The sequence below is a fragment of the Amblyomma americanum genome, chromosome 10 (assembly GCF_052857255.1).
Source record: "Amblyomma americanum isolate KBUSLIRL-KWMA chromosome 10, ASM5285725v1, whole genome shotgun sequence".
In the NCBI taxonomy this organism is placed as follows: domain Eukaryota; kingdom Metazoa; phylum Arthropoda; class Arachnida; order Ixodida; family Ixodidae; genus Amblyomma; species Amblyomma americanum.
In genome coordinates, this window is record NC_135506.1 from 12,502,446 (window position 1) to 12,523,607 (window position 21,162).

The 21,162-nt window shown below is 44.9% G+C and overlaps 2 protein-coding genes across 3 annotated transcripts in view; one reads left to right on the plus strand and one right to left on the minus strand.

The window, feature by feature from the left end:
• The first annotated feature begins 237 nt into the window (after window positions 1-237).
• Window positions 238-991, plus strand: bisc (TM2 domain-containing protein 1 biscotti). The gene has a single exon (XM_077640852.1). It carries the CDS (start codon window positions 382-384, stop codon window positions 925-927), a length of 546 nt encoding a protein of 181 aa, XP_077496978.1. The 5' UTR covers window positions 238-381; the 3' UTR covers window positions 928-991.
• Window positions 992-1,134: 143 nt separating this feature from the next.
• Grip163 (gamma-tubulin complex component 6) overlaps window positions 1,135-21,162 on the minus strand; it is a 52,235-nt gene continuing 32,207 nt past the window's right edge. Inside the window, exons 18-28 of one of the 2 annotated variants that reach the window (XM_077640851.1) lie at window positions 19,646-20,514; window positions 17,595-17,760; window positions 16,437-16,578; window positions 15,786-15,942; window positions 14,360-14,397; window positions 12,387-12,519; window positions 10,565-10,619; window positions 9,641-9,802; window positions 7,985-8,181; window positions 4,289-4,319; window positions 1,135-2,273 (exon numbers count right to left, since the gene is read on the minus strand). In XM_077640851.1, coding sequence (XP_077496977.1) covers window positions 2,186-2,273; window positions 4,289-4,319; window positions 7,985-8,181; window positions 9,641-9,802; window positions 10,565-10,619; window positions 12,387-12,519; window positions 14,360-14,397; window positions 15,786-15,942; window positions 16,437-16,578; window positions 17,595-17,760; window positions 19,646-20,514 — 2,038 coding nt within the window. In that variant the 3' untranslated portion in view covers window positions 1,135-2,185. The remainder of the gene's footprint in view (window positions 2,274-4,288; window positions 4,320-7,984; window positions 8,182-9,640; window positions 9,803-10,564; window positions 10,620-12,386; window positions 12,520-14,359; window positions 14,398-15,785; window positions 15,943-16,436; window positions 16,579-17,594; window positions 17,761-19,645; window positions 20,515-21,162) is intronic. The other variant, XM_077640850.1, reaches the window with a different exon arrangement.

The following is a 21,162-nucleotide window of genomic DNA, read 5'->3' on the forward strand; positions in this document are numbered from 1 at the left end:
CTCGACGCTGTAGCGACAGGCATTTACTTCAAAGAGGACGCGCACTAGTGCATTTGAAATGTAATAAAGGGAAGCTCCAAGGCGTCCCGGTGCAACACCAGTGTAAGTGATCGAAGACGCTTCTACAGCTTTTCCGTTGCCATACTCCGTTGCAACGGGAACAGCTCTGTAAATATCGGCACGTCGGACTGACGAGCTCCTAGCAGAGCGAAAGCGTGCCTTGCTATTCCACGCTTTAGTTCTTGCATGTGTGAACCTAGTCTTGAAAGATGTGATGTCAAACTATCGAGTGTCGGTGAACTTACGGCTTCGTGATGACGTGTTTGTCATCGTCGGCAAGCGAGCGAGTGCGGGAGACGCCGTGAGAAGTCTTGCTGCACGATGACGCCGTTTACGATTGTGGCAGCGGGCGCGCTGCTGAACGCCGTCTCTCTGGCACTTGCAACCTACGAGGCGAACTGCAGTGCACTCCTCATGGGGCAGTACTCGTGCGCGGCTCCCGAAATCGACCCGGCCACTCAACAGCCGAAGACGTGCGGTCCCGACGACCAGGCCCGTGTCATTTGCACCGCAGCCGACGGCATCGTGTGCAAAAACGGCACCGGCATAGGGCGGGATACCTTCGAGAGGACTATACCGTGCCGCTTCACTAACGGCTACTCCTTCGAGACCGCGCTGCTGCTCTCCGTGTTCCTCGGCATGTTTGGAGCAGACCGCTTTTATCTGGGCTACCCCGCCATCGGTCTGGCAAAGTTCTGCACGCTGGGTTTCATGTTCCTCGGCCAGTTGGTGGACATAATTTTGATTTCGATGCAGGTCGTGGGGCCCGCTGACGGTTCGCATTATGTCATAAGTTACTTCGGCCCCGGCCTGCGGTTCCTGGGACTCGACAATGAAACCTACGTTTTACCGCAGGGCGATTGGTGAATTTCCGGAACCACCTCCACGGTGCTCGCTTACTGGTTACGATAAATGTTGCTAGTTTTTGTAACTAGGCTGTTTTCATCATTTCACTCACCGTGATGCGAGAAGGAAGAGGTGCGTTTTCTTTTTTGTTTCGTTGCTGACTATTCGCTGCTGAAAAGGAAGGTAATGCAGGAAACAGGCACACTATTGCATATTCAACGCACACAATCACAAGAGGTTGAAGTTTTATTCCCTCTTACAGACTGATCAAACTCATCAGCACTGGACTGTGGAAAAAGCAGTACGGTACAGTCAACAATGGACAAATATTAGATATTAACTAAAAGATAGCAGCGATATGTAACTTAAAAATGCACAAAAACAGTAGAGCTGTTAAAAATTTCAGCCTAAAACACGATGAGTTTTCTGCTTACATGCCCAAAGTGGATACTTTATGAACAAGGTTCCACTTCGAAGGTAATCTTTCTTGCAATTACATACTTCCATGAATGATGGTGGGAAAAAACAAAATGGCTGCAAAAACATGCATGGACAGGAAAGAGACAGACATTACAGATTATATTATGGATCTTCAACTTATACTTTTATTGTCGCTCAAAAATATAACTGGAGGCAATTGTAGAGCAGTGTGCATGAGACCTAAACACACTGAAACGTGTCATTTGGCACTGGTTAAAACTTGAAATGTGCATCCAACGGGGCAAAAGTTTGTTCCAGCCATGCTTATGTAGCATGTAAATAATGGCGGCTCTATGCCATTCCCTTCAGTCAGTACACACCCTCCAGAGACATTAGTCAGCAGAACTGTTCGGCACATAAGAAGGAATAACAAAACCGCTAGGTTCCATCCAGCTCCTACTGTTCATGAAAAACACACCCACAGCAACACACTGATAACTAAATTCAAGTAATCGTGCTACGTTCAGTGGAGAAATATTCCGAGGCTTCAACCATTACGCAGAGCATATATCAAGACTGGCACATCTCAAAATTAAGGCTGCTGTTCGGGCTGCAGCAAGATGGTCCTATTAGAGGAAGATGAGAACATTGCATTAATATGTTACAGTAACTAACAAGCAAATCAATCTGATGTGACCGTAACTAAAAATAAATAAGTCATTCCCTTTGCGAAAGAACGAAGCCAAGGGATTAGGTGGCGGATTTTCCTGAGGCATCTGTGGATGATTCATCACCCATCCTACTGCTCAGATTTGGTGTTTGAAATGCCGTGCTGTCTCTGAAATTCGCTCCAGCAGACTCAGGCCAGAGGAACGTGCTGAAGTTTAGCACCTCGGAGAGCATGTGACAGTTCATCTGGTACCTTGACAGTTGAGGGCCCTTCAATGCTGAAAATCAAAGAAGGATTGATAAGACACGAGACCAGGAAGAAAAGAACACTATTATGCAAACAAACGCTACTCTGTAGAAACGCAGCGGGATTATGCAGTGGCTCTTGAATGATGCAATGTAGATCGTTATTACCATGTCAGCTGCACTATGAAGCACATGAAGTCACTCAATGTTAGGCGATTACATTCCCCCTCTGCTCTGCTAAGCGCACCAATGCAGTAAGCACTTTAGGGGCTGCTTCAAGACTATCAAGCACCTGAAGAGCTGGTGAATTCAGGAGGCATCCGGAAGCATTAACCAAAGTCTGCACTAGTTGTGCGCAGAAAATGCTCGTAGCCTTGCAAACAATACCCCCCTCCCCATACAAGCGGACAAATAAACAGGCACTGCTTCTTCCAGTCTACACCAGTCACACCTAATCTAGTCTACCTAGTTTTGAAACACCAGGCCCAGTAAATAAAACGATTCCATTTCTTTTTGTATTTCCTGCCCTTTGGCATTGCCTGAAACAGTGCCACGGCCGTTATCGCTGGACTTGAGCCAATTAATAACAGAGTGAATGTAGGGCATGGTTTAGCTTCAAGGTCTGTTCAATTTGGCTGCACTTGCTGCACCAGTTCAAGGAGTGCAGCAGTTTCTCGTTCACTCTGACCAGTGCAGCGCATGCCATCTGCACTTCCGTGTTTGTTTTGCAAAAGTACTCCCCAAGTGCAACAAGAGTTCTTGGCTGCCTTGCACTCTCCAAATTGGAAATGCAGCCGAAGTGCAGCAAGATGGCGGCACCCATGTACAGGTCGAGGATAAGACCGCAGTCTTGATGAAATGGTCGCAGTTCTTTCTTGAAAGGAGGAGCTGGGTGGCGGTTTACGGTGTCAGAATTGTAAACCTGAGAGGTCAAGTCAAGCCCTGTGGGCAGCATTTCAGCGCTTATTCGTAATCATGTGTGAAATACAAAACTTTTTTTCGAGAAAAAAGACGGTTTCCTCAGGCTGGGTCACGGCAATACTTCACTGCGATTTGTCATTTGAAAATCATTCATGCTGTTTCGGGATGCGGGCAGCACACAGGCGACGCCAACGCAAACAGACAACCAGACGTGCATTCAACCATTCATTTTGGAAACAGCCAGTGCTGATCTGCACTTGAACTGCCTGAACTTGCTCTGCATCTCCTTTATGAAAGCGATGCAGTGAGTGCAGCCAAATCAAACAGGCCATCAATCAATGATGAAGGGTCTCGAAATACAAGAAAGGAATGAAATCAGTTTCAGAATCTTTACATTATCCCAGCCCAAGTCCCTTCACTAGTTTTTTGAAGTTCACTGGACATTCCTGTCCAAATATTTACACTCAAATGCAATGAACTGTACATTTCTTTCTTCTTTCACTCCCTCCTTTATCCCTTCCCTTACAGCGCAGTTCAGGTGTCCAACGATATATGAGACAGATACTGCGCCATTTCCTTTCCCCCAAAACCAATTATTATTATTAGTACATTTTGAATCGAAGTGAATTGCTTTTACATATGCTTTAATATGAGCCCCTCAACAGACAATTCTAGCGCCAAAAGTAGAGCAACAGTGATTAAACTTTTTTTTCCTATTGAAAATTTGCATCAAGCAGGAAATATGCTATTTTCAATGCACTAACTCGATACGGTAATGAAGATGACATCATAACTTGCATTCATCATCAACAGAAAATGGTCAGAGTACTGAACTGCATTAAGACAAGGTCATCACAAGCAGCATAGCAAGGTTTACATGTTGTAAACCCTAGGTGAAAAACGTCTACAATTAAAAGCAACTACTGCAGCGTCTACAATTGTGGAGGCCTGAAAATGAAGCACTACATGCTCCAAATGGCTGACCTCAAGCAAAGCAAATGGGGGAACAGGTGGTTAGTAGGTGAGTCGAGACAATGCAGGAAGAGAATGCCATGCACAAGCGCAGGATGAAGCAAAACGAAAACAGAGTGTGTGCTCGTGACGGAAAATGCATAGAAGTTTGTACCTTGGGCTGCCCATGGCATCCGAGAGCCAGGCTGCAACATTCCACAGATTGGCGTGTGCACATTTGCGGCAGCGGTGCAGATTTCATGGGGATTTTGTTTTATTGTTTTTTTCCCGGCAGTTGTAGTCCGTGAGAGAGACGAGAGAGGGTGAAAGAGAGTAGGGATAGGAAGAGAAAACAAAAAAGAGAGCAAAGGAGAAGTGTACAAGAAGTGGCAGAAAATAAAATGAAACAAAAGCAAATATAAACGGTGTTAATGAGCAGGGTTAGAGATGCACCGTTGGAGCACACAGATGGACAAAGCATTTGTAAGGGTGTGCGAATAACAAATTTTTGCGCAGCGAATTGGCTGAACAAATAAAATGTTGTATATTCAAACTTATTCAGAACGAATTGAATCCACTGTCATGTTTTCGAATAATTGGCATCAAGCTCAAATAGGGCACACTGTAGTTTTTTTTTCGAAGACTTCTTTTAAAAATGGGGCCCAAATCAACACCACACAGCATGCTGCTGTAATCTTCTGTGCAGCAACCAGGGTTCAGCTTTGTGACGTGGTCCATTCGTGTGTCAGCATTCATAATTCACATATGTGTCCTTCAATACTCAGCGACACAAGACGAGGTTCCGCATGTTTCGTAAATTCTGCCTTCGTGTCCGACATTAAAAGCTGCTGCTCAAATTTGCGTTGCTCTCATGAACTCATTTTTGGCACTAATTTCTTCACTGTCGTCATCAGAAGCAAAAGGTCATCTTCTCAAGTGTATGACATGACTGTTATAGATCCAATACAGCGAATTCGTGCTTCATGACCTCTAGTGGAGATCAGTATTGAGTTTTTCAGCAGCTACAACTTTAACTCCAAGATTTATCGCGCCACCGCTAGCGCTCCACCGTTTCGCTAGAATATTTTAATTTTATGTATAGGCTAGCTGTGTTGCTTGAATATTCACACAAGTAGAGAATAATCACAAATATACAGCGAAACCTCGGTATAGCGAACGGGTAAAAAATTGTAAAAGAGTCCGACATAGCCGAAATTTGTAATATAGAATTTCGCCAGAAATGCACGCAATAGCGGAAAAATTCAGTCATTGAAGGGACGAAAATTCAGGAGATCCTTACTAGACAAATGGAGAGACATTTTCGCAGGCTTCAGCGGCATTTTCAAGGCGCTCGCGGCTATACAGGAGACCGCAAAAAACCGAGCGAGTTAGGTTGGCTTTCACGCAAAGCACCACAAAGCAGTTAAGCGCCGGCTACGGTGGCTTCCCCGCATTACAGGTGTGTTGCGTGGAAAGCGGTACGTCAGGGCGAAAGCTATCGACGTCTTCACAACCTCCGCGACGCTTACAACCACCTTCGTTGCTGCTTTCAGGGCACTGTCGACGTATGTCAGAGGTGTGTACGCGTGCTGACTGCTGGACTACAAACTTACACGCCGCTGTTGGCGAGTGCGAGACGAAAGCGTAAACCTTGGCGCTTGCCGCATCGCCACCAGTCATTTGAGTAGTTTGGCGCCGAGGGATTCGATATATCCGTTTTACGGCCAATCGCGTTCGATATATAAAGTAGAAGTTGCACGTGTTTATAAAAAATATTTACAAAGAGTTCGATACAGCCAATAGTTCGTAATATCCATGTTTGTTATATTGAGGTTTGACTTATTCAATTCATATTCAATTTGGTTCTATCACTATTCATTTCATATTCAATTCGATTTTTGACTACACTAGTCATATTCGATTTGGTAGCAGAGCTAGCTTATTCGTATTTGATTCAGTTTTGGAAAAGTACTATATTCGCACACCCATAAGCACCTGAGGGACGACACAGAAAGCTGGCAGAAGCTGCCCACCACATTTTCTGGCCTTGCTTGCTGCACAAAACTTTGAGAAGTGCTCGTGGAAAGCTACACGAGGCACTGCAATCTGTGGTGACCTGTGTGCTTGGAAGCACTGCTTCATTTGTTAGCAAACCTCCTGAGTGCTCATACTGAGTGCCCATGGCGAACATTTCTGCAAGAATGGTTAGCACATCAAAACTGTCTGAAAAAGAAGCAAGTCGTAACTCCGCCACTTTTTGGTGTATTGAAAAAAAATCCACTTGCAGCACAGCTCCAAGAAGTATGCTGAAACATGTCACGTGGCAGAAACTGATGGCAACTTCCCCTACAAATCATTTCACTAACGTGGCTGCTGAAGACCCAAACGTTTTACTTTTGCACACAACTCCGGCAGCATGCTACTTCATGAGACCTACCCAACGACTGGTTCCAGTGATGACTCTGAAATTAGCAAGTATAGCAGAAGAAATACAGGAAAAAACGTATTTGACAGCAAATAGTAAGAAAATTGGAACATTCAGCTCCTAAATCACCAAAATGGAAGAAGCATCACCAATTTCCTACCCCATGGTTGAAAGTGGTCTTGAAGGCAGTGCTTATCATTTTTATCATGTGAACTGCATTTAGTACATGTTATCTGTGTGTTAATGCTCCAATACTGTGAAGTGAAAACTTTCATCTTTTTTCACAGTCGCTTTCAAAGCTCATAGGCTGCACATAAGAGCATGAGTCATTAAAGCGCAAATCTGGACTTACAAATTTTTTCCTCTTTTCAACTGAAAACTGGCACTGAGCCACAATAAGAATTAGACATTTAGTGTGCGTGCTTTACTATGACAGTTAGCAGATATGTGAAGAACTAACTACACAGCCAAAATGCTAAATAGTACTTTGGAAAGAATCCCATGATATAAAGTTTTCACATACACTGTGCTTTCTTTGCTTTCCACCCTGGTACACGAGATCACTCGATGAGCCTCCCAAACAGGCAAAATCAGCATGACATAACTGGCTATCGAATTTGAACATAGATCACATGGGCTACCTGTACTGCTTAACTTATCAGTTTTTCAACACGACACTTAGCTTGTGTGTGATAGGGGCTCACATATATGCCGCTAGAAGCATTGCCCCCCTTCAAAGGTTCCAAGGGTAATCTCATATAAGATGTACCGGCCAGTCCAGAAGCAACAAAAAAGTTTGGTTTATGAGGGTTTAACGTCCCAAAGCGACTCAGGCTATGAGGGACGCCGTAGTGAAGTGAAGAGCTCCGAAAATTTCGACCACCTGGGGTTCTTTAACGTGCACTGACATCGCACAGTACACGGGCCTCTAGAATTTTGCCTCCATCGAAATTCGACCGCCGCGGCCGGGATTGAACCCGTGTCTTTCGGGCCAGCAGCCGAGCGCCATAACAACTCAGCCACCACGGTGGCCATAGTAACAAAAAGTAAAAATTCGACAACAACAAAGTATAGACAGTGGCACCACGCAATTTTTACAGAAATGCACAGGAGGGCATTAGAATTTTTTGTACCTAATGAAAAATTGTATTGCCAGAATAGTTACATATGTCAACCACAAGTGACACTGTAATGCTGCTGTATTAAACTACTGACATAACTCTCCACCTGTCAGCAGTAAATGTAACTGTTTTGGCAATAATATATATTGGGGTAAAAAAAATTCCCGTCTTTCTCTGCATTTCTACGAAAACTGAACTGTGCTACGGTCTACACTTTTCATGTTATTGAACCTGTTACCTTTACTGTTACTTTTGGATCACCCTGCAAATGTTGTTGCAAAAGGTAATCTGCGTACACCGGGGACTCGAGGAACCAAGACCCTACCTGTCTGCAATGTGGCCACAATCTGCTGGAACTTGGCGTGGACAGTCACAAACTTGCTGAAACACGGATGGGTCAGCTGGCTGCCACCCTCTACACGCCATGAATACTTGGCAAGCTCAGCTTGGAAGAACAGCGCTGTCTTCAAGGCCTCGCGCAGCAGCTTGTAGACGGGCGCCGCTCTGCGTCCTAAGAGCAACCTGCATGCAGCAAAGAAAAGAAAAAAGCTTGGCTGGTAAAGGAAGATGGAACCACGTTACGCTGGCCATATATTAAAAGGAGATGGGGGAAAAAATTGAAATTTGCCTATACGGATAGATTACTGGAGTTGTAATTATGGAGAGGAGGTTTCACTGAAAACGAAGCTTTTGTAAGCTAGAAACACTAAAAAAATAAAATACAGATGTTGCCACCACTGGCCATTTTCGAAAGCAAACTGCGATGATATCAAGACTGATTCTGTATGCGGATCTCTAAGCTAGGCCATACCGTGACTCACCTTCAAACACTGATCACAGAATCTTTTTGTTTCGACAGCATGAGTTTGAATCGGGTGTTGGGATAAAAAATGTTCCATTTCTATTTTCTCTACTATAAATGCGCCTACTAATGCACTATAATGCGCCAGCCAAGCATTTCCATGACAGAGCAGGAGGGTTGGCTGGCAACACACAGTCAGCAACAACTCAAAAAGTGTTCATGTTGTCATCAGTGGGCCATACTCATACAGTTGCATTGATTCTCCTAGTTTTGCCATTTTAGAGGCATCACCATTCAGAAGGCACAGGCTACAATTCACAAGAGCTCAAAACAGCCCGGAAAACAATATAACATGGAACTCCACGCTAAGGCACATTTACAGCAATTTGATTCACAATTTTTTTTGCTGTTCAACCACATGCAGCTACACTCCATTTCAAACATAATGTGAACGCTGTCAAACCTCGCGCGCTTATTCACACTGGCTACGCCCACACCGAAAAAACTTCAGGAACACTTAAGCCTGTTCACTAATAGTACGACGCGACAGTATCAAAGGGTCCCAACAATCGCTGGGAGTCCCCTGGCACACCGTTCACAGACAGCGACACACTTTCTGCCATCACATATACTGCTTTATTACACACCAGTGTCCACATTAATTGCTGATGCTAATTAGTGACCCTAATTAACATGTGTTCCTGCAACATAATTTGCCTACCGTGCAGTGCGAGGTGCTCATACAAGGCCTCCATTCATCCCAGTGAACAGATGATACCCAGTGGTGTAGAGGTATTAAATAAACCCCATAATCAAAACAAGATGTACAGTGAGGAATACGCAAGGAACAAAAAGGAATGAGTGAGGCAATAAAAACGAAATATAGATCTCTGGGCATAGAAGGGTCGATTCTAAGTCCCCATAATTGGAACGAATTTTCAGTCCCCCTCAAGTTCAAATTCCACACCGCAGCGAATTTCAGCGCCAACGAGTGAATAGGCCGAATGCTCTTCATCGCTGTAAGTAAACACTGCCCCCAAGCTAGGTGGCAGCATTTCCTTATGCCCGAATGGAGGCACTGCTTTGCATGACGGCCTTCATCACGGTACAACACTCTTCTTCAGCATGCAAAACCCACCTTCACCGCGCAACGCCTTGACCATGCAGTACTACTATTACCGTTGGCTGAGCCGCTTCAGAAATGCCAGGTGCACATTGCGGAGGTCGTCGACGGTGTGTGCCTTGCCAATGAGCTCGGCTCGTAGTTCTGCGAGTGATGCCTGCATCACCTGGCCACCCACGTACGACTGGACAAGGTGCACAAAGTGGAGCATCTCGTGCCTGCATCGAGGAGGGGGGGGGACCAGATGATGTGTTTTCTCTATAGGTGCACGCACACTTCACCAGCGATAAGGAAGTAAATGGCTGGAAGCTGCATAGCTTTCCTTTGTAGCCATATAACTGTGCTTGGGTGGATGCAAATGAGTAATTACTCCCTTATTACAAAATCTGCTCTGCCTTGAGGTAGTCCCCTAGACGTATGATCAACACTTCACTAGACTGGAACGACGCCAACCAGTTGCATCAGAACAAAAGTTCCAACATTAGTCATTATTCACGCATACAGGTGATGCTGAGGCTTGCGTCACATTATGGGAAGACATGTTCCAGCTTCTCTGACACCTTCTTTTGCTGCGCTCATCTTTTTGCATAGTTTTGCAACCATGTATACAATTAAGGTATTAGCCTTGCGAGTCAAGATAGTGCAAAATAAGAAAGCGATACTCAGCACAGCAGGTCAATGAAGTTTTAGGATGCGCACGGCATGAAAAACGATCAAGGACAAAGAACACAAGCGCTGTCTCGTAACCCAAAGTTTTTATCCTGAAATGAACAGTATGTATAGGAAATCAGAATTCGGCACATGTGCAGCAAGCACACAAGGGAATGTGCAAAAGCAAGCCACACATGCACCAAATACTGATTTCGTTTTGTTTTGCATTGCGCCATAAGTATCCTTTCAAACATGAATGTCAACCAACTAGCTCAACATGCACCCTACTTAGGTCACTAAAACTTATTGTGCAGTAGTCCACCACTCACCTCATGAGCTGAAGGCGTCTAAACTCCAGCGAAGAGTACGGGTCCCTGGGAAGCGCTGCGAAAGCAGAGCAGAGTTCAAGATGAGCCCACTGTTGCGGGCGGTCTGCAGCTCCTAATGCACGAGCATCCAAAAACAGTGATGCATGAATTGCCAGTCCTAGAGGTCTGATGCCAAAAGGGTATAGGCAAAGTTTTTTTGTGTGTCAGTGTTTTTAACTTGAAATATTCCTACAAAAGCGCTAATCATGAAAATAAACTCAGAAACTTGGAGCACGCTGCGACCAATTATTTCAAGCCATTTCTTTACTTCTGGATTTGGTCAGCACAAGAGCATGGCTCATGTGGCATCTTGGTCACCGACACATGATCATGTGGCATCATATGTGCTTGGAAACATGCAACACAAAGAGAAGTTCTTCTATTTGTGCCTCCGCCATACGCTGACAAGGAGACCGTCAGGTTCTGCATCACTGATTTTTGACAAAGACATCATGATTACTGTTCAGCTCAGGTTAAATGTCACTGAATGTCAACTTTTGTGCAGATAAAATATCAAAGCTAGCTGCTTGCCACGCAGTGCTGAGAGCCATATTAAATGATGTTCCACTCAATGCCTGCAACCAAAACTTGTGTAGCATCCTTACCTGCCAAGAAACAAATTACAGCAAAATTTCATTAATTCAACCCCATTAACTCCGAAATCTGGATAATTCGAACTGCTCGCCCCGTCCCAGCCAAAGCACATGTAAGTCAACGGTGTTGGATGCTCGCTAATTCGGCCGCTGCAGGTCTCACACTGATTAACTTGAATGAGCTCCCAAAGAAAGGCCACATAAAGAGATGGTCAAAATAGCTATGCTCAAAACCTGACTTCCACGCTGCAGAGTCGCTTGCGCACCTCTGATGCGCACAAAACGGCAGGCATGACGATGAACGGATGGCCCTGTCTCTGAGAACTGTCCGACAGCCTAGTTTCGGTTTCGCTTTTGTGAGCTGAAACAGGAAAAGCAGTCATTGCCATGCCATTCGTATCTCAAAAGGAGACACCCATTTCCCAGTCTTTCATCTTCTAAATTTACCTCGATGAATGCAGCTCTGCTAGTTTCTTTGAGGTCATTCAATAATTTGAGCTTTCAGATAATTCAAACAATTTTTCCAGCCCTTTGAAGTTCGAATTAATGATCTTTTACTGCATATCCTTTTTGTTGTCTTTAAAATTTCATTGTGTTTTCTCCAAATTCAAAATATCCAGGAAACGGCAGAGAATTACATACTTTGTCTATGATGCCCTCACTAAATCTGCAGAAGGTACAGTTCTCAGCACCGTATCTCAAGCAAACAGGTTAGAGAGAGGAACTTTATCAAGTGCCATGGGATGGAAAATTCTTCACACTTTAGAGGGTACGAACCAAACTAGTGCGAACCAAACTGCATTCCCCTTAATTTCGAAGAATTTCGACCATATCCCCCTTTAACTAAAGAAAGGTATCTAAAGAAATCCCCTGGTTATACCAAGGCCAGAGCCAAGCACAAAATACAAAGGCTGATGACCTTTCCCTGGAAGAGAGAAATGGAATAAAGAATAGGTTGAGCACACTTTGAATGCTGCTGGACTTTGTGTGCCTTGTCTCTCTTCATAACCTGCTTACAGTTGGCGGCATCTTTTCTGTTCTATGCTAGAAGCTCGTGTAGTATATTCTAGCATCAGGGCTGCTTAGGGTGACAACTAACTTTTCTGCTCCAAATGCCTGAAGCTGGCTGTGACCAGTGAGGAAAAGACTTGATTTGCAAGCTCTTTAAACACGGCCCCGTTTATACTGACCGGATGGCTTGAGATGGCTCCAGATGTCGGATAGAGCCCACATGGCTCGTCTCAGATTCAGCAGAAAGCTAAAGATCCGGTTGTAGCGCAGCAGGCAGGCCTTGGTGATCACCAAATTGAGCGGCCACTGCACCTGCAAGTTAGAGAACAAGCGTCAGGGTGCTTAACTATTCCCTCCTAAAGGGATGCTGAAGAGAGATTACCACATTCTAATGATAAAGAGGTGCGATCTGACGCTATAATCGCAGACAACTATGTGTGCCACTGCAACAGCCCACATCAAGGGGAGAAAGGAATACTTTCACTTGAAACGGAGCCTTTGTGAGCTAGAAAAGCACGAAAATTAAACGTAGCTATCACCACCAGCAGACAGCTGCAATGATGTCCAGGCCGTTTTTTGTATGCAGAACTCTAAGACTGGCCTACAGTGGCATTCGTTTAGAGACCTGCAGTCGGGCATTTGAAGAATTGCCGTCTGGTCAGGGTGAGGCATGTTGCAACAAAAACATAGCGGCCGCTGACGAAAGTAAAATAAAAACAATCGACGTTTCAGGTTGCATGCGGAACCGTTGCTGGCAATAAAGAATTCTAGACTAAGGCACCTTATGTAGCTTTGAGAATTCGCTGAAGCGACCTGGCAGAGATCTGGCTGAGATTTCTGCTAGTTTAATAAACGGTGTGGACTGCTGTCTGGATGATTGTGGACACGAGATGAAGGCGTGCCGATGCGTTTCATTCTGTTGTGACTATCGCTTCCAATCAGTGATCACAAAGTGCTTCTTGTTGTCGACGTCACAAGCTTGAATTGAGTTGAGGAATAAAAAAAATTTTAAGTTTTAAATTTGATTTTCTCAACAATTAGAGCATCTTTTGCTAGCAACCAACAACAGCACAGCCACTAAGAGTCAAACAAACAATTTTTATTAAGAATAAAAGTTGTGCATAATTGTCCTCGGTGTCCCTTTACACATGCAAACAGCATGCCTTTGAATCCCTCACTGAACAACATCAATCTGAAAGGATGCTACAGACGACTTTTCAGATGGTCCGCCTGCTTTCAGAAAGTGCAGTTTGGGGTCTCTGATTTTAGCTTAAAGAACCCTGACACGATTTTGATGGTGATATTCTGAAATAACAAATCCTTAGAGATTGTCTTTGGGAGTATTTGAGCCAAATCTAAAAGCTCTGCATGGACCCTATAATATAAAAACAATTTTTAAAAACTGCTGCTCGCAACCAATTAGGTGGCACCTCACCATGTCCCTTTCCCGCTGACATAACATGGGCAATCTGGAAGAGCATTCTCATTGAGCGTGCCCAAATGACGTGGGTGGGATGGGGCATAGCAGGGTACCGTCCTGATGTGTTTTGAAATTGTTTTTCTGATGCGTCAGCGTATATGAGATAGAGGGGAGAGGAGGAGCATCATCTTTAATTGCCGATATCATTGGTGTTAATGAAGCAAGCTTTAAAATATTTGCAGTGCGGTGAAGAGTGATAGCACACCAATTGCTTGTGCGCTTTTCCTAACCTCAGTAAATATTATTTCGTGGTCCCTTTCAACAGTGCACAAGTTCCAATGCCAATTCGGAGTCCTCAACTATTGCTGCAAAGGACGTTACAAACCAGGGCCAGAGATCATGGTTTATGGTCTATGGGGGTTTAACGTCCCACAGCGACTCAGGCTATGAGAGACGCCGTCGTGAAGGGCTCCGGAAATTTCGATCACCTGGGGTTCTTTATCATGCACTGACATCGCACAGTACACGGGCCTCTAGAATTTCGCCTCCATCGAAATTCGACCGCCGCGGCCGGGATCAAACCCGCGTCTTTAGGGCCAGCAGCCAAGCGCCGTAACCACTCAGCCTCCACGGCGGCTCCAGGGCCGTAGATCAGTTTGAACACAGTTTTATAGCAAGAGAGTTCTCCACCTGAGAGGTGCGGGAAATGAAAATTGTGTGCTAAAAGCTCACCTCATAGTTCATTGAAAGGCAGCTTAAGATGTTCTGTCCTGTTTATGGGTAAAGGAAGAGAACAAAAAAATCAGTTATGACAGAATGAACGGACATGACAAGCCATTTCTGTACTAAAACGTGTTCCCGATGTTCAACCCTTTCATTACCTCATGGTTGAACTTTTTAGTTCATTTTAGCCTTCTTGCAGTCTTTGCAGTTTCTAAGATCACTCCAAGAAGTGAGAACCAATTAAATGGGCCTGTTAATGCACTAAACACAACAGCAGAAATGCAATTAATACATTAATTCGAACAGCACCTGATGTCATGCTCTATTCTTCAACAAATTTGGGACCTTCAGGTCTTCTCACAACTCAGAAAGCAACAAGGTCATCAGCTGGAAAGTGATGTGTTCTTAACTAAGCTCTTACTGAAGTTGCCACAAATGAGAAGAGGTAACAGAATGTTATCTAGCTTTAAACTAAGACTCATAAATTAGAGAACATACGACAGCAGCAAAGCAAGGCATGTGGAGATGTAAAATGCTTCAAAAAAAAAAAAGAACACCCAGAAAACATACTCGATACTTATGCTCCCTGTCATCAGCTGCTGTTGTACAGACAGTGCTGTTTGAGTACATCACCACATCCAGAATGGAGCTATTCCCTGACCTATCGCACCAGGTCAGTTACCTAAACCATTCAAGAAGTCTGTTTTGGGAGATGAGCCTACTAGTCCTAAAGCTACTACTTACTAGTAACTACTACAAGTAAACTACTTGCTTGTGCTGCTTGCTTACTTGTAGAACTGCCTGATGCAGTGAAGCAATCTTATTCCAAGCTATTGAAAATCTGTGCTCATTTCCTTGGTTTTCTATTGCATCCTTTAAAAGTTTCTAAAGAAAGTGCTGCTTCTAAAGACAGCATTCACTCTGCTCCTGAAGCAATGCAAACACTTGAAGCCATGTAGTTGGCCATATTGGGCGAGCTGAGAGAACATTAAACAAAAACAACGAGGGTCCAAGATCAAACTGCCAATGGACATGTCTGTTTGCATAAAAGTCACCGCTATTTCACCTTAAGGAGCCGCCTTAGAGGTGGTAGATTTCAGACCAGGGAATAATTGCAGATTAGCCTTTAGCCTAGGTCCAACTGTATTCCATCTTTTTGTAGCGACAGCTACATTACGGTAGCATTTCGAGCCTTCAACGTGGCGCCGCCACGCTGTAACATGGTGCGGAGCAGCTGCCGGCACCGCGGCGCCGTGGCTGATCACGTGGTTCGTCACGAGGTTGGTCACATGACCAAGTTAGTCCACTCAGCCGGCTGTAGTTATCGCGTCACTCCAGGTTTAACTAAAGCTAAACCACCACCAATTTTTTTTTGAACACCCAGTATTTGTTGCCAATTCTCCTCCTGCATTCATCAGAGACTCTTGCAACTCACCAGGAAGGATGACTGAGGGGATGCGGCGGGCGTCGAGGTTCAGGTTCGAAGCCTCTGGACGGTCTCCATGCAGGGATGAGCTCAGGGCATGAGCAAGGACCAAATTCAGAGTCCTCGGATTGAGAAACTCCGCAGGCGAAGACATGGGTGACTTGAGCTGCACAGCAGGAGAGAGCTTCATTTTGCTATCTTTGTCAGAGCACTCGCTGGCTCTTCTTCCACACAACATGCCGCAAAACTAGTACAACTAACCCCACACTACTTCCAATTGCCCTGCTTTACTCTACTCAATGCTACCTACCCCACCTTACTATACTAGTACAGCTATTCTTCCATATGTTTTAGATGCAATGGTCCCAGATATGCACAAGGATGTGTAATGTACAGTGATCATGTAATGACTGACAAGGCCTGCGTTATGCTGCTGCCATTTAACTATTGCATGATGGCCAATTTCCTTCTGTGACCATCGTGCAACAGTTAAAGGAAAGAAAGGAATCGAAGAAAAGAAAGCAGCCCACACCCGCATAGACCAGAACACGGGAAGGAAGGGAAGCCTCACTCTGCCGGACAACATTTGTGGCTACATCTGTCCACACTTTCCTCTGCTTCTGCCCTACACCTCTTGCACAACTCAGCATGCAAACCCACCTCGTGACAGATGGCATCACACAATGCCTGTCCAAACTCGCCATCCTGGAAACAGTAGTAGTTGACGAGAGCCTCCAGGTGGTCATAAAGTCGCAGCTCAGTAACAAAATATGACACGCACACTCGATTTAGGAGCTTCATCCTGAAAGAAAATTTAAAAAAAAAACAGTAGAGGCAGTGAGAAAGAAGCTTTGATGGCAATGAACACGAATGAGACAAAGCCCTACGACTCAAATAACCGCTAATACGAACAGCTAACAACCACATTTATGAAAGAACACACAGGTTATCGGTGGAAGAAGCATCACGATTTTAGCTTCCATGAGAAACCGCAGAAGCTCACCTATTAGGCTTTCAAGATGTGCATACTCCAAAGTGAGTCACCTACGATGCCTCACGCAGGCTGGTCATAGCTTAGTTTATTATGCGACTCTCTCAAGTTTGCACAATATTGTACCTGCCATCAGTGTGGCATTGTGCTAGTTAGGCCTTCCATCCCACTCATTAGTCTGTAATGCGGCAGACATGGACACCAGAAGCTAAAAAGAATGAACGCAATAAGAACTGCATTGAGTAGAAGCAACCATAACTGGCATAGTTTAAAAAACGCCACTTTTCAGTCCTCGCAGTAAATGAATGCAGCACCTTTTGTTTATGACCAACCAGAATGGTAATGCTGCTCAAACTAAAGGAATGTCTGGTTGGCTAACATATAGATACCGCTGTAAAAACAAATTCAAAACTGGGGGCAACTGCTGCAAAAATTCATTGTTGCTCACTGCCCACAAAAGAGCCTCAATTTATTAAGGTCTCTGCTTTGCCTTCTCCATTTTCCTATCTTACAAGCTCGCCTGGAATACATGGAAAACATGCTCATGAAAACATGCGAAACCGCCATATATAATGCAGCATTCGATTTTATAGACATGAGTTGTCTTTATCGATTTCCAGGCAAACTCTTCAGTACGGGCAGGAAAGTGGATGAAAAATCTAGAATGTAAATCATACAAAGTGGTTGATGTAGGTGTCCCAATGAGGCAGACCTGCACTGCAGGCAGAGGAGCTTCCTCATTCAAGCGACAAATTTCCCAGCATTGCACAGTAAACACTGCACAGGCATCAGTGCCATCATAGAGAGAGGGACAGCAGAACACTCACTGGGCTGTTAATGGGGGCAGCAGAGAGCGCCTCAGGACCACCTCAAGCGGCAGCCGGCACAGGCCGCCGTCCAGGCTCCAGTCCCAGGAGTCGCAGTTGGCAGAGCTGTCACTAGCGTCGCCAGGTGAGAAATACGCCAGCCTAGAGGATTCCAGTGGCTCTTGGGCTGGGGAGAATTCAGAAATTGTTGCACACTTCGAGATGCCCACGCGCTTTTCGTGATCAGCCAAGACAAAAAATAAATACAGTGATGAAGATCCCTAGTGCAGCAAATTAAATTGGAATTAATCCAGAGCACAAACCGAAACAAATGGTAGCCAGCTAGCATCACCATAATTCCTGTGAGCTGACAAGTGAAGAAAAGCATTTCCTGTTTTCTGCAAAAGCCTGGCCTGTGCTGCTCTTGCACTGTGCCCCATAGGGCTTCTTAATACTACCTACAGGTAAGAATGGTGCTACCGTGTATGAAAGTTTCTTTAAGAGCACTTCATCCACAACAGGAATGCTAGGGAAACCAGGATTCGTATCTACCTTGGCTACTGTTGGAACAAAAGCGCAGATTGTGCCTTGGATGCAGTAGCTGCGTCGTGATGCTCTCTTCTGTGCGCAGGTGAAATTGCTTCAATAGAATGCTTTTCATTTCTTCAATAAATTTAACAAAGTTAAATTGCTATGGAAAGGGCTGGTATGAAAATTTCCAAAGCATTTCTTCGAGATTTGCCTCAAGAAGAGTCTTATTGTTAAGGCTGAATCCGTGTCTCATGCCTAACCACAGCCAAGCCAAATACGAAACAGCGTCTTCCCGGCATGCCCGCGTCTCTCCATGGTAGATGAAGTGCAGCGCCGTCAGCGTTTCCTCTAGGTAATATTGAGAAACTATGCAGTGCACCACCATTGCGCTGGGCTTAAGCAGCAACAAGCAGCAGCAAACTAATATCACAAGTGTGATCATCATGTGCATACTTACTATACAGGACTGCGCAGGCCAGCAAAATTAGCGAGAACTTCTTTACACAGCTAGCCCCACAAAGAGTGGCACAGGTTCACACAGGCAGGCAGTTGTATGGGATTAGATGTCCTAAAGCAGCAACAGGACTACAAGGCACGCCACGGCATGTTTAATTTCTACCACCTGGGGTTCCCTAACGTGGACCGATACCACACAGCACACAGATGATTCTGAGTTTTTACTTCCACTGAAATGTGGATACAGCAGCTCAAATTCAATCCTGTGGAATTATGCTTGCAAGGAGAACACTTCACCCATTGCACCACACTGTTGAAACCTTATAGGAGAGTTGTTTGTATGTGTGCAATACCAACTTCTCAAAAAAAAAAAAAAAGAATTTAGAGCCACTGTTGCCAATCATAAACCATTCGAAATTTCGAATAATAGGGCACCACTACAAAAAAAAATACTATTACAAAATCTGGTCTGATGGTGCAAAGTGTAGTAAAATATAGTTGATTTGCTTCTGGACAAAACATTAGCTGAGTGCATTGCCGAACCCACCCAAGCTGGTCATCAATGAATCTGCACCCACTTTCACTCTCCCACTGAAAAGACTTTAAGAAAAAAAAAAGAAATTGTCAAATCTTGATTTATGTCCACTTGGTGATTCTGTCTGGCATATGCACATAACTCTCGTGGCTTTTCTCTCTCAGGATGTGCCACATCTCCCAAAATGTTGTTCCCCAAGTTTGTGTCCATTAGAAAGAAGCAAGCGCCTGTAGTTATAGGAATAAATTTTTCTGCCCTGTGAAGTTTTTCAAACTAGTGCGGCAATGCAATGACCACATTCTCCAAGCCGAGATTAGTTTTGTGCATATTTACGATAAGTTCGTCCAATATCGTGGCAGTCTCTCCAGTTCCTGTTTTCATCACTCAAGAAAACCGCACAAGCATACATCATTCAGGAATACAAGGCACAATAAGATATTTTTTCATAGCGATTAAAAATGCCAACCAATCAAGCGACTTCAATCTAATCTAAAAATGACAAGCTTACACAACAGAGTTCCGAATGCCTCAAGACATTCCGAATACTCACATATGACCTTTGAGTATGTGGAATAAGACTTGGCGATGCACTCGGGCAGGAATTGGTTTCCTGAGATGGCTACATGAGGTTTCGCGTCGGCCTCCAATATGCTGGCATCTCCACCACCATCCTCGGCTCGAACGGGGTCATCGAGACCTTGGCCTGAGATCCAGCCTTCCAATGCATCAAGATGATCTCCACCGGCCTCTTTGGACCCTGCAGCTTTCTGCCATGCCCTGCTGTCTTGACTTGCCTCATCCTCTTCTCGACTGCTGCAATCTGACGAATGTTGAGACGCCAGCGGCCACAATCCGGGGTCGCTGGTTGCAGACGGCACCAGCTCACCAGATTGTTCCACGCAACCCTCAGGCCCATCACCAGAAGTTGGTTGCGGCATAAGCCGGGCGGAATCCAACATTCCAACTGCCGACTCAGACTTCGAAGCAGGGCCGCTTGATGAAACCACCAAGTCAGTTGCTCCCTGCCCTGACTCAACTTCCGAGCTTTCTGCAATGCCATCCTCTGCAGCGCAGTCACCTTCGGCCCCCTTTTGCTCTTCACCCGTCGCCCTGGCAAGAATGTCTGGATACAGGATGTTGCGAAGCTGAGAGTCGGATGCATGACCAAAGATGTTGCGCTGTCCACCCCTGCCGTACGTCCCGCTGGCCTCACAGTAGAGACCTGTGGCCTGCTTTGTCGGTTCCGCAACATGGCCGCCGGACTTCCCCGTCACTCTCATGTGCGTACCGGTGGTTACCGAGTAAAGCAGGTCTTCCTGTGGCTGGTCAGCTGGTGCCGCTAGCGGAGAAGCATGCGGGGGGGCTGGAGCTGTCTCCATACTAGGAGAAAGAAGCCTGCCAGTGTTCGAACTTGGGGAGCTGCAATATTGGGAAAAAGAAAAAGAAAATGCGGAGGAGTATTCCCATTAGTAATAATTTTAATAATAGTACTAATAACAATAATGATCATAATAATTTATTACAAGCACAATCACACATACCAGGTTTGCCTGAGACATCAGAGTGGCTTGTTGCCCGAAGTCCGACAGTCAACGAAAATAAGTTAGCCATAAAATCGCACCTAAGAAAAAGAATACTGAAAAAGCAGTAATAATAACCATACTTCCTGTACAGGTTCCTGCAGGTCGTCCAAACCAGCGTGCTGTGCCCTCGTTTGCAATCCATCTGTGCAATCTTCTAGCAACAGCTAAGCACATGGATCATCGATTGATTCCCCTCTTTGCATAGCTGTGTAGATTAGCAGCCACAATGCTTAGCAGCTTCCCTAATTTAAAATTTCACTGGTGCTGAAATTAAAAAGAAGATGTTCGCCCAACTGACCACTATACTCTTAATTTACATTAGTCAAGGCATTGAATATTGCACTCAATTTAACAAATCTGAATTATATGGCTGGTTATTGCTCAATTCGAACTTGAAACTGGAACACTAGCACGCTGATAATATGCACTGCCTCGTGCTGGCTGGAGATGCTAAATTCACACGAGTTAAGGCTGGTATAGTTGG

What these genes read in the sequence shown, in the direction of transcription:
- bisc (XM_077640852.1), top strand. Translation starts at nt 382, where the DNA reads ATGACGCCGTTTACGATTGTGGCAGCGGGCGCGCTGCTGAACGCCGTC.